At 70.0% G+C, this 11,780-nt stretch overlaps 1 protein-coding gene across 1 annotated transcript in view; it reads right to left on the minus strand.

The window, feature by feature from the left end:
• The window catches only part of MYBPC2 (myosin binding protein C2), a 31,048-nt gene extending 21,245 nt beyond the window's left edge, over positions 1-9,803 (minus strand). Inside the window, 9 exon segments of the mRNA XM_062600936.1 lie at positions 496-689; positions 2,281-2,340; positions 2,481-2,529; positions 2,670-2,787; positions 4,370-4,518; positions 6,356-6,433; positions 6,531-6,551; positions 7,372-7,462; positions 9,722-9,803. Of these exon segments, the coding sequence (XP_062456920.1) occupies positions 496-689; positions 2,281-2,340; positions 2,481-2,529; positions 2,670-2,787; positions 4,370-4,518; positions 6,356-6,433; positions 6,531-6,551; positions 7,372-7,435 (733 nt within the window). The 5' untranslated portion in view covers positions 7,436-7,462; positions 9,722-9,803.
• Positions 9,804-11,780: the final 1,977 nt, after the last annotated feature.

The following is an 11,780-nucleotide window of genomic DNA, read 5'->3' on the forward strand; positions in this document are numbered from 1 at the left end:
ACCACGTCCTCCACGCTCATGTTCTCCTGCCCTCATGGCGCCCCTTCCCCACCCCTCCGTGGTACCACAGCCCCCACACCCACGTCCTCAGGTGCCCACAGCGCCCCTTGCCCACCCCTCCGCGCTCCCACGGCCCCCACGCCCACGTCCTCCTGTCCCCACGGCGCCCCTTCACCATCCCTCCGTGGTCCCATGTCCTCCACCCCCATGTTCTCCTGCCCTCACGGCACCCCTTCCCCACCCCTCCGGGGTCCCATGTCCTCCACCCCCACGTTCTCCTGCCCCCACTGTGCCCCTTCCCCACCCCTCCGTGGTACCACGGCCCCCACGCCCACGTCCTCCTGTCCCATGGCACCCCTTCCCCACCCCCCCCGTGGTCCCACGTTGCCAACCCCACGTCCTCCTGTCCCCACGGCGCCCCTTCCCCGGTCCCACAGCCCCACTCCCACCTCCTCCCGCCCCCACGGCCCCCATCCCCACGCGCCCCGGGGGCACCTTCGCTCTTCTTGGGCTCCACCTTGATCTTCTTGAGGCGCTTGAGCATGCCGCGCAGGTCCGTGATGCCGTACTGGAAGGCGATGCGCTCGTACTCGCTCTTCTTCGTCACGCCCTTGAGCAGCTCCCAGATCTCGGGTGGGAACTGGTCGTCCTCGTCCTTCTTCTTCTTCTTCTCCTCCACCTGCACCTCCCTGCGGCGGCGGCAGCGGTGACAGCTCGCGCGGGCACAGCCCCACGCACGGGCACAGGCACGGCCCCACGCATGGGCATGGCCCCACGCGCAGGCATGGCACCTCGCACAGGCACGGGCACGGCCCCATGCGTGGGCACGGGCATGGCCCCACACGCGGACACGGCCCCACGCGCGGGCACGGGCACGGCCCCACGCGCGGACATGGCCCCACGCGCAGGCACGGCCCCACGCGCGGGCACAGCCCCACGCACGGGCACGGGCACGGCCCCACGTGCGGGCACAGCCCCACGCGCTGGCACGGCCCCACGCGTGGGCACGGCACCTCGCGCGGGCACGGCCCCATGCGTGGACATGGCCCCATGCGCGGACACGGGCACGGCCCCACATGTGGGCACGGCCCCACGCGTGGGCACGGCCCCACGCGCGGACAGGGCCCCACGCGCGGACAGGGCCCCACGCGCGGGCACAGGCACGGCCCCACGCATGGGCACGGCCCCACGCACGGGCGCAGGCACGGCCCCACGCGCGGACATGGCCCCACGCGCAGGCACGGCCCCACGCGCAGGCACGGCCCCACGCACGGGCACGGGCACGGCCCCACGTGCGGGCATGGCCCCACGCGCTGGCACGGCCCCACGTGCGGGCATGGCCCCTCGCATGGGCACGGCACCTGGCACGGGCACGGGCACAGCCCCACGCATGGGCACGGCCCCACATGCGGGCGCGGGCACGGCCCCACGCGCGGACACGGCCCCACGCACGAGCACGGCCCCTCGCGCTGCTCTGCGCGTGCACCTCGCACGGCCTCGTGCGTGCACCTCGCGCGTGCACAGGCTCTCACACAGGCTCGTGCGTGCACCTTGCACGGCCTCGTGCACGCACCTCGCCTGGCCTCGCACACCCTCATATGCTCTCGCACACCCTCGCACACCCTCGCGCACCCTCGTGCACCCTCACACACCCTCACACTGCCACGCACACCCTCACGCACTCTCATATGCTCTCGCACACCCTTGTGCATCCTTGCACACACTCCTGCACCCTCATACACTTTTGCATGCCCTTGTGTGCCCTCGTGCACCCTCGCACACCCTCCTGCACCCTCATACGCTCTTGCACGCCCTCCTGCACCCTCGTGCACCCTCGCACGCCCTCCTGTGCCCTCATACACTCTCGTGCACCCTCGTGCACCCTCGTGCACCCTTGTGCATCCTCACACACCCTCACACTGCCACGCACACCCTCACGCACTCTCATATGCTCTTGCACACCCTTGTGCGTCCTTGCACACACTCCTGCACCCTCATACACTTTTGCACGCCCTTGTGCGCCCTCGCACGCCCTCCTGCGCCCTCATACGCTCTTGCACGCCCTCGTGCACCCTCGTGCACCCTCGCACGCCCTCCTGTGCCCTCATACGCTCTTGCACGCCCTCGTGCACCCTCGTGCACCCTCGCATGCCCTCCTGCGCCCTCATATGCTCTTGCACACCCTTGTGCACCCTAGTTCACTCTCACACGCCCTCCTGCACCCTCATACGCTCTTGCACGCGCTCGTGCACCCTCGCACGCCCTCGCACGAGCACCCACCGCTTCTTGAGCAGCCCGCTGAAGTCGAGCTCCCCGGCCAAGTCGCTCTTGGCTTCACCCCTGGCAGGAGAGACGGGGGTGGGGGGGAGAGAAGAAGCCCGGTGGGTTTTGGGGGGCCCTGCAGTGGCACCCCAGGCTTCGGGGTGGGTCGGGGGACGGGGGGGTCCCGGGGGGGCGGGGGGGGGGGTCCCAGCACTCACGTCCGTTTGAAGGCCTGCAGCACGTTGTCCTGGCTGTCGGGGCGGGGGGCTGCCGGAGGAGAGACGAGGGGACGTGAGAGACCCCCCCCCAAAAAAAAACCCCACCATTACCGGCTCGGGGGGCCGAGCCAGGGTGCAGGCACGGGGTGGGGGGGGTCCGGGGGGGTCCCCCGGGGGGGTCCCGCTCACCCTCCACGTCGATGTTGAAGGAGCAGCTGTCCTTCTTGTCCTTGTCGGCCACCTCGCAGCGGTAGTCGCCCCGGTCGCTGACGGCCACTTTGCCGATGTGCAGCTCGAAGGTGTACACCTGGGACACGCCACGGCCACGGACACGCCACGGACACGGAACGGCACGGCGTGGCGGGGACAGGACACGGATGAGGCATGGACACAGCATGGCACGGCACGGACACGCCACGGCCACGACCACGGACACGCCACGGGCACGGAACGGCGTGGCGGGGACAGGGCACGAACGAGGCACGGACACAGCACGGCACGGACACGGACACGGCACGGACACGGCACGGACACGGCACGGACATGGCGAAGACAGGTCACGGATGTGGCACGGACACGGCACCGTGGGGACACGGCACGCACACGGCACGGTGTGTCAGGGACACGGCACGCACACAGCACAGACACGGCATGGTGGGGACACGGCACGGTGTGTCGGGGACACGGCACAGATACGGCACGGACACGGCACGGTGTGGCAGGGACACGGCATGGACACGGCACGGACACGGCACACGCATGGAACGGTGTGGCAGGGACACGGCACGCACACGGCACAGACACGGCACGGTGTGTCGGGGACACGGCATGGACACGGCACGGACACGGCACACGCACAGAACGGTGTGGCAGGGACACGGCACGGACACATCAGGATACGGCACGTCATGGCGAGGACGAGGCACAGACACGGCACGGACACGGCACGGACATGGCAGGACACGGCACGGACACAGCATGGGCACAGCACAGCGGGGACACGGCACGGCACGGTGGGGACACGCCACGGACACGCCACAGGCACGGCACGGACACAGCAGGACATGGCACGGACACGCCACGGCATGGCAAGGACACGGCACGGACACAGCACGCCACGCCACAGACACGGCATGGACACGGCGAGGACACAGCACGCCACGGACACACCACGGACACGGAAGGGACACGCCACGGACACAGTTAGGGACACGGCGCGAGCAGCACTCAGGGCCTGCCAACGCCTCCCAGTATCTCCCAGTCTCTCCCAGTGCTCCCCAGTATTACCCCAGGCTCTCCCAGAGCCCTCACCTTCTCCCAGTGCTACCCCAGTCTCTCCCACTGCTGCCCCAGCCTCTCCCAGTGCTCCCCAGTGCTACCCCAGCTTCTCCCAGTGCTGTCCCAGCCTCTCCCAGTGCTCCCCAGTGCTGCCCTAGCTTCTACCAGTACTCCCCAGTGCTGCCCCAGCTTCTCCCAGTGCTGCCCCAGGCTCTCACAGTGCTCCCCAGTACTACCCCAGGCTCTCCCAGTGCTACCCCAGGCTCTCCCAGTGCTCCCCAGTGCCACCCTAGCTTCTCCCAGTGCTACCCCAACCTCTCCAGTGCTGCCCCAGTCCCTCCCAGAGCTGCCCCAGCCTCTCCCAGTGCTCCCCAGTATTAGCCCAGGCTCTCCCAGAGCCCTCACCTTTTCCCAGTGCTACCCCAGCCTCTCCCAGTGCTGCCCCAGTCTCTCCTAGTGCTGCCCCAGTCTCTCCCAGTGTTCCCCAGTGCTACCCCAGCTTCTCCCAGTGCTGCCCCAGCCTCTCCCAGTGCTCCCCAGTGCTGCCCCAGTCCCTCCCAGTGCTCGCCCAGCGCCTCCCAGCGCCGCCCAGTCCCTCCCAGTGCCGCCACCTTGCTCTCCTTGTCGAAGGCCTCCTTGAACTGGAAGCGGGCGCCGCTCTTGCTGCCCAGCTCCAGCCACTTCCCCTTGAACCACTTCACCACCGGCTTGGTGGCCAGGCGCGTCCCGTCCACGCGGGCCACCACCGTGACGTCCTTCCCTGGGGGACACGCCGGGGGTCACCGCACGGGGTCACGCGGCCACCCCGCGGCCGCCCACGGGGACACACGGCCACCCACGGGGACACACAGCCGCCCATGGGGACGCATGGCCATCCCGTGGCCACGTGAGGACCCTCAGAGCTTGTCCACCTGGGCCACCACTGTGACGTCCTTCCTTGGGGACACCCATGGGGTCACCCCACGGGGTCACGCGGCCACCCCGCGGCCGCCCACGGGGACACACGGCCACCCACGGGGACACACAGCCATCCCGTGGCCACGTGAGGACCCTCAGAGCTTGTCCACCTGGGCCACCACCGTGACGTCCTTCCTTGGGGACACCCATGGGGTCACCCGCGGCCACCCATGGGGACGCACGGCCATCCCGTGGCCACGTGAGGACCCTCAGAGCTTGTCCACCTGGGTCACCACTGTGACATCCTTCCTTGGGGACACCCATGGGGTCACCCACGGCCACCCATGGGGACACACGCCCACCCACGGGGACACACGGTCATCTCATGGCCGTCCACGGGGACACACGGCCATCCCGTGGCCACGTGAGGACCCTCAGAGCTTGTCCACCTGGGCCACCACTGTGACGTCCTTCCTTGGGGACACCCATGGGGTCACCCCACGGGGTCACGCGGCCACCCCGCGGCTGCCCACAGGGACGCACGGCCGCCCACGGGGACACACAGCCGCCCATGGGGACGCATGGCCATCCCGTGGCCACGTGAGGACCCTCAGAGCTTGTCCACCTGGGCCACCACCGTGACGTCCTTCCTTGGGGACACCCATGGGGTCACCCCACGGGGTCACGCGGCCACCCCGCGGCCGCCCACAGGGACACACGGCCGCCCACGGGGACACACAGCCATCCCGTGGCCACGTGAGGACCCTCAGAGCTTGTCCACCTGGGTCACCACCGTGACATCCTTCCTTGGGGACACCCATGGGGTCACCCACGGCCACCCATGGGGACACACGCCCACCCACGGGGACACACGGTCATCTCATGGCCGTCCACGGGGACACACGGCCATCCCGTGGCCACGTGAGGACCCTCAGAGCTTGTCCACCTGGGCCACCACCGTGACGTCCTTCCTTGGGGACACCCATGGGGTCACCCCACGGGGTCACGCGGCCACCCCGCGGCTGCCCACAGGGACGCACGGCCACCCACGGGGACACACAGCCGCCCATGGGGACGCATGGCCATCCCGTGGCCACGTGAGGACCCTCAGAGCTTGTCCACCTGGGCCACCACTGTGACGTCCTTCCTTGGGGACACCCATGGGGTCACCCGCGGCCACCCATGGGGACGCACAGCCATCCCGTGGCCACGTGAGGACCCTCATGATGTCCATCAGGACCATCCCAGACCCATGGAGATCTCTCAGGACCCTTTTCCACCCCCCAGAACCCTCCCCAGCCCCACGGGGACCCATCAGGACCCTTCTCCAGCCCCCCAGAACCCTCCCCAGCCCCATGGGGACCCCTCAGGACCCTTCTCCAGCTTCTCAGGACCATCCTCAGCCCCATGGGGACCCCTCAGGACCCTTCTCCAGCCCCCAGGACCCTTCTCCACCCCCCCAGAACCCTTCCCAGCCCCATGCAGACCCATCAGGACCCTTCTCCAGCCCCCCAGGACCCTTCTCCACCCCCCAGAACCCTCCCAGCCCCACGGGGACCCATCAGGACCCTTCTCCAGCCCCTCAGGACCCTCCCCAGCCCCATGCAGACCCATCAGGACCCTTCTCCAGCCCCTCAGGACCCTCCCAGCCCCACAGGGACCCCTCAGGACCCCCCACCCCAAGCTTCCCCCCCACCTACCGCTCTCCACGAAGACGCTCTTGGGCTTGCTGATGAAGAACCCGTCGGGGTCGCACACCTCGGGGGGGTGGATGTCGTCTGCGCGAGAGCGGGTCAGGGGGGGCCCCGGTGGGGGGGGGACCCGGGGGGGACCCAGCAGCGGTGGGGGGCGGGGGGGACACGGCCAGCTCCTCACCCAGGGACTCATCCTTGCTCTCTGCAATGAATTGGGGGAGGGGGTTAGAGGCCCCCCCTCAGGCACCCTCAGCCCCCCCAGCACCCTGACCCCAAACCTGACACCCCCAAAGCACCCTGACCCCAAACATGACACCCCAATGGCACCCTCAGCCCCCCCCAGCACCCTGACCCCAAACCTGACACCCCCATAGCACCCTCAGCCCCCCCAGCACCCTGACCCAAACATGATACCCCAATGGCACCCTGAGCCCCCCCAGCACCCTGACCCCAAACCTGACACCCCAATAGCACCCTGACCCAAACATGACACCCCAATGGCACCTGAGCCCCCTCCAACACACTGACCCCAAACATGACACCCCAATGGCACCCTGAGCCTCCCCAGCACCCTGACCCCAAACCTGACACCCCTATAGCACCCTGACCCCCATATGACACCCCAATGGCACCCTGAGCCCCCCCAGCACCCTGACTCCAAACATGACACCCTGAATGGCACCCTGAGCCCCCCCAGCACCCTGACCCCAAACATGACACCCCAATGGCACCCTGAGCCCCCCATAGCACCCTGACCCCAAACCTGACACCCAATGGCACCCTGACCACCCCTCCATAGCACCCTGACCCCAAACATGACACCCCAATGGCACCCTCAGCCCCCCCAGCACCCTGACCCCAAACCTGATACCCCAATAGCACCCTGACCCCAAACATGACACCCCAATGGCACCCTGAGCCCCCCCAGCCCGACCCCAAACATGACACTCCCATAGCACCCTGACCCCAAACCTGACACCCCAATGGCACCCTGACCCCCCATAGCACCCTGACCCCTCGACCTTTCGCGGGCTCGGGCGTCTCCTTCTCTTTCTTCTCTTTTTTCTCTTCCTTTTTTTCCTTCATTCGTCCTTTTCGCCTCCTTCTTGGTGGCTGGGTGGGTGGGGGGGGGGGGAGTGAGATCCTACTGCCCCCCCCCGGGCATATCCGCCCCCCCGCGGGGGCAAATACTCCCCAAATGGGGCAAACACCCCCCAACGCTTCTCCCACTCCACCAGAGCAATGGCCCCCCCAGGAGCTTTTTACCCCCCCCAGGAGCAATTATGCCCCCCCGGGGTAATTGCCTCCCACCATGATCCTTCTGCCCCCCCCCCCAAGGTCCTTCTGCCCCACCAGGGGCAATTGCCCCCCCCAGGGATATTTCCCACCCCCTCCCAGGGCACAACCTGCCCTGGGGGCAAAGGACAACTTGAAGGGGGGGGAATGGGGGGGGCAAATGACACCCTTGAGGGGGGCAAATGGCACCCTGGGGGGGGGGGGGCAAATGGCACCTCAGGGGAACAAGTGACACCCGGGGGGGGGGAGGGAAATGACACCCTGGGGGGGGGGGGTGAATGACACCCGGGGGGGGGTGAATGACAGCTCAGAGCAGTAAATAACACCCGGGGGGGGCAAATAACGCGCCCGGGGGGGGGGGGGGGGGGAGAAAAGTGACACTGCAGGAGGAGAAATGACACCTCGGGGGGGGGGGGGAGAGCAGCACCCTGGGGGGCAGCAATGACACCCCTGGGGGGCTGCCAGGCCACGGGGGGGGGGGGGGAAAGGAGGAGAGGGGGAGGGGCTGCCCTGTCCGTCTGTCCATCTGTGTCCCCCCCCCCCACGCCGCTTGGCACCCCGGGGAGCCCTATATAAGGCCGGGATCGGTCTCAGACCCCCCCCACCCCAAAATAGCCCGGGGTCAGCTGTCATCGGGCTCATGTCACCAAGGTGAGGGGGGGGGGGGACACGACGGGGACCCCTGACACCCCCCCCTCGGGCAGGAGCCACCCCACGTCCCATCGTGTGTGTCCCCCCCCGGTGTCACCCCCCACCTCGGTGTCACCCCCCTGCTCTTGATGTCACCCCCCACCTCGGTGTCACCCCCCTCCCGGTGTCACCCCCCTCCTCGGTGTCACCCCCTCGGTGTCACCCCCTCCCGGTGTCACCCCCCTCAGTGTCACCCCCTCCCGGTGTCACCCCCAGCCCGGTGTCACACCCCTCCTTGGTGTCACTGCCCTCGATGTCACCCCCCTCCCAGTGTCACCCCCCTGCTCTCAATGTCACCCCTCTCCTTGGTGTCACCCCCCTGCTCTTGGTGTCACTCTCCTCCTCGGTGTCACCCCCTCCCGGTGTCACCCCCACCTTGATGTCACCCCCCTCCTTGGTGTCACCCCCCGGTATCACCCCTCTGCTCTCGGTGTCACCCCCCAGCTCTCGGTGTCACCCCCACCTCGATGTCACCCCCACCCTGGTGTCACCCCCCCGCTGGGTGTCACCCGCCCCCCCCGGTGTCACCCCCCCCCCCAGTGTCCCCGTGGGACCCGGCTGATTTAGCGGCCGCCACCTGCGGGTGCCCGTTCGGGGCGGCTCACGTGGGCACCCGAAATCCGACCCCCCCCAACCCCCCCCCCAAGGGGTAACCCGAGCCCGGCTCCTCGCACACGCGTGTGCCGCCCCCCCCACACACACGCGTGTGCACGTCTCTGCCTGCGTCGCCCACGCCGGGAACACGCGTGGGCCCGGCCGGCAGCGCCACGGCTCACGCGCCCCCCTCGCCCCCCCCCCCACGTGCTTCCCCCCCCGTGACACGCCCACGCGTGGGCGCCGCTCGCCCACGCGTGTGCAAATCCCCCCACACCCAAATGGCCCCAAATCCAACCGCCCCCCCCCCACACACCAAGTCCTACTGCCCGGGGGGGGGGCTCCTCCCTCCCCCCAACCAGGGGTTATCGCCCCCCCCAGCGCTTCTTTCCCCCCCCCAAACAGGGGGGCAAGTACTCCGAGGGGGGGGGGCATGGGACTGTAGTGGGGGGCAATTAACCCCCCCCTCATAAAACTTCCCCCCACCTCCACCAGGGGCAATTACTTCCCCCCCCCCAACCAGAGGTTATCGCCCCCACCCAGCGCTTCTCCCCACACACACTCCAAACAGGGAGGCAATTGCCCCCCCCACAATCCTTCCCCCCACCAACCAGCAGCAATTGCCCCCCCCTTTCCCCTGCCAGGGCAACTGTCTCTGCCCCCCCCCCCAAAATCCTCCTGCCCAAATCAGGGGCAATTGCCCCCCCCCCCCACAAAGTGCTTTTGCCCAGCCAGGGGATATTTGAGCCCCCTCCCACACCGTGGACCCCCCCCCGCCCCGCCGTGCCCTACCGGCCTTGGGGGGCTCAGGCATGGCTGCGCTCGGCTCCGGCTCCGGCTCCGGCTCGGCTCCGGCTTCTCCGGCCCGATCCTATAAACCCCCCGGTGTCCCCCCCCTTCCCCCCCCCCGCCAGCCAAAAATATCCCCCCCCCCCCGGAAACCCCTGGCTGGGCTGCAAGGGGGGGGGGGGGAGAGAGAAGGATTTAGGAGGGGGGGATTTGCGCCTCTAAAAAGGGGATTTGCCCCCCCCAAGGGGGGATTTGCCCCTTTAAGGGGGGGTTGATCCCGCGGGGGGGGAAGGATTTGCCCCCCCCCCAAGGGAGGGAATTGCGCCCTCCTTCCTCCAGGAATTGCCCCTTGGGAATTCCCCCCCCCCCTCCGCCGCGGTGTAACCTGAGTGGGGCGGCATCGCCTCGGGGGGGGGGGGGGAACAGGGGGGGGGGGACATGGACACGTGTCACCACTGGGAGCTCCACAGACCCTGTCCCCCCCCCACAGGGACCCTATGGGCCTGTGTCCCCCCCCCCACAGGGACCTCCACGGACCCCTGTCCCCCCCCCCACAGGGACCCCTATGGGCCTGTGTCCCCCCCCCCCAACAGGGACCCCACGGACCCCTGTCCCCCCCCACAGGGACCCCTATGGGCCTGTGTCCCCCCCCCCACAGGGACCTCCACGGACCCCTGTCCCCCCCCACAGGGACCCCTATGGGCCTGTGTCCCCCCCACAGGGACCTCCACGGACCCCTGTCCCCCCCCCCCACAGGGACCCTTATGGGCCTGTGTCCCCCCCCCCACAGGGACCCACGGACCCCTGTCCCCCCCCCCACAGGGACCCCTATGGGCCTGTGTCCCCCCCCCCCACAGGGACCCCACGGACCCCTGTCCCCCCCCCCACAGGGACCCCTATGGGCCTGTGTCCCCCCCCCACAGGGACCCCTATAGGCCTGTGTCCCCCCCCCCACAGGGACCTCCACGGACCCCTGTCCCCCCCCCACAGGGACCCCTATGGGCCTGTGTCCCCCCCCCCACAGGGACCTCCCCGCCCCGCCCCCCCGCTCCGCATGTTGGCGCCCCGCCCGCCCCCGTCACGTGGCGAGGCCGCGCCGTCACGTGACTGAGCCGCCGCACTTCCGCCCGGAGCGCGGCGCGCGGGCAGGTACGAGGGGGTCGGGGGTCACGGGGGGTCACGGCGTCACGTGGGCCGCGCCGGCGCGAGCCGGGGGGGGGGGGGGGCGGTGCCGCGGCTCCCCCCCCCCGGGCCCGATGTACCCCCCAAGGGGGTCCGATCTGCCCCCCCCGGTGCCCCCAACTGCCCCCCCGGGCCCGATGTACCCCCCAAGGGGGTCCGATCTGCCCCCCCCCGGTGCCCCCAACTGCCCCCCGGGCCCGATGTACCCCCCAAGGGGGTCCGATCTGCCCCCCCCCGGTGCCCCAACTGCCCCCCGGGCCCGATGTACCCCCCAAGGGGGTCCGATCTGCCCCCCCGGTGCCCCCAACTGCCCCCCCGGGCCCGATGTACCCCCCCAAGGGGGTCCGATCTGCCCCCCCGGTGCCCCCAACTGCCCCCCCCGGGCCCGATGTACCCCCCAAGGGGTCCGATCTGCCCCCCCCCGGTGCCCCAACTGCCCCCCCGGGCCCGATGTACCCCCAAGGGGGTCCGATCTGCCCCCCCCGGTGCCCCCAACTGCCCCCCCGGGCCCGATGTACCCCCCAAGGGGTCCCGATCTGCCCCCCCCGGTGCCCCAACTGCCCTCCCCGGGCCCGATGTACCCCCCAAGGGGGTCCGATCTGCCCCCCTCGCGCCCCCAACTGCCCCCCCGGGCCCGATGTACCCCCAAGGGGGTCCGATCTGCCCCCCCCGGTGCCCCGAACTGCCCCCCCGGGCCCGATGTACCCCCCAAGGGGGTCCGATCTGCCCCCCGGTGCCCCCAACTGCCCCCCCCGGGCCCGATGTACCCCCCCCAAGGGGGTCCGATCTGCCCCCCCCGGTGCCCCGAACTGCCCCCCCGGGCCCGATGTACCCCCAAGGGGTCCGATCTGCCCCCCCGGTGCCCCCAACTGCCCCCCCC

The sequence above is a fragment of the Rhea pennata genome, unplaced genomic scaffold (genome assembly GCF_028389875.1).
Source record: "Rhea pennata isolate bPtePen1 unplaced genomic scaffold, bPtePen1.pri scaffold_161, whole genome shotgun sequence".
Lineage (NCBI taxonomy): Eukaryota > Metazoa > Chordata > Aves > Rheiformes > Rheidae > Rhea > Rhea pennata.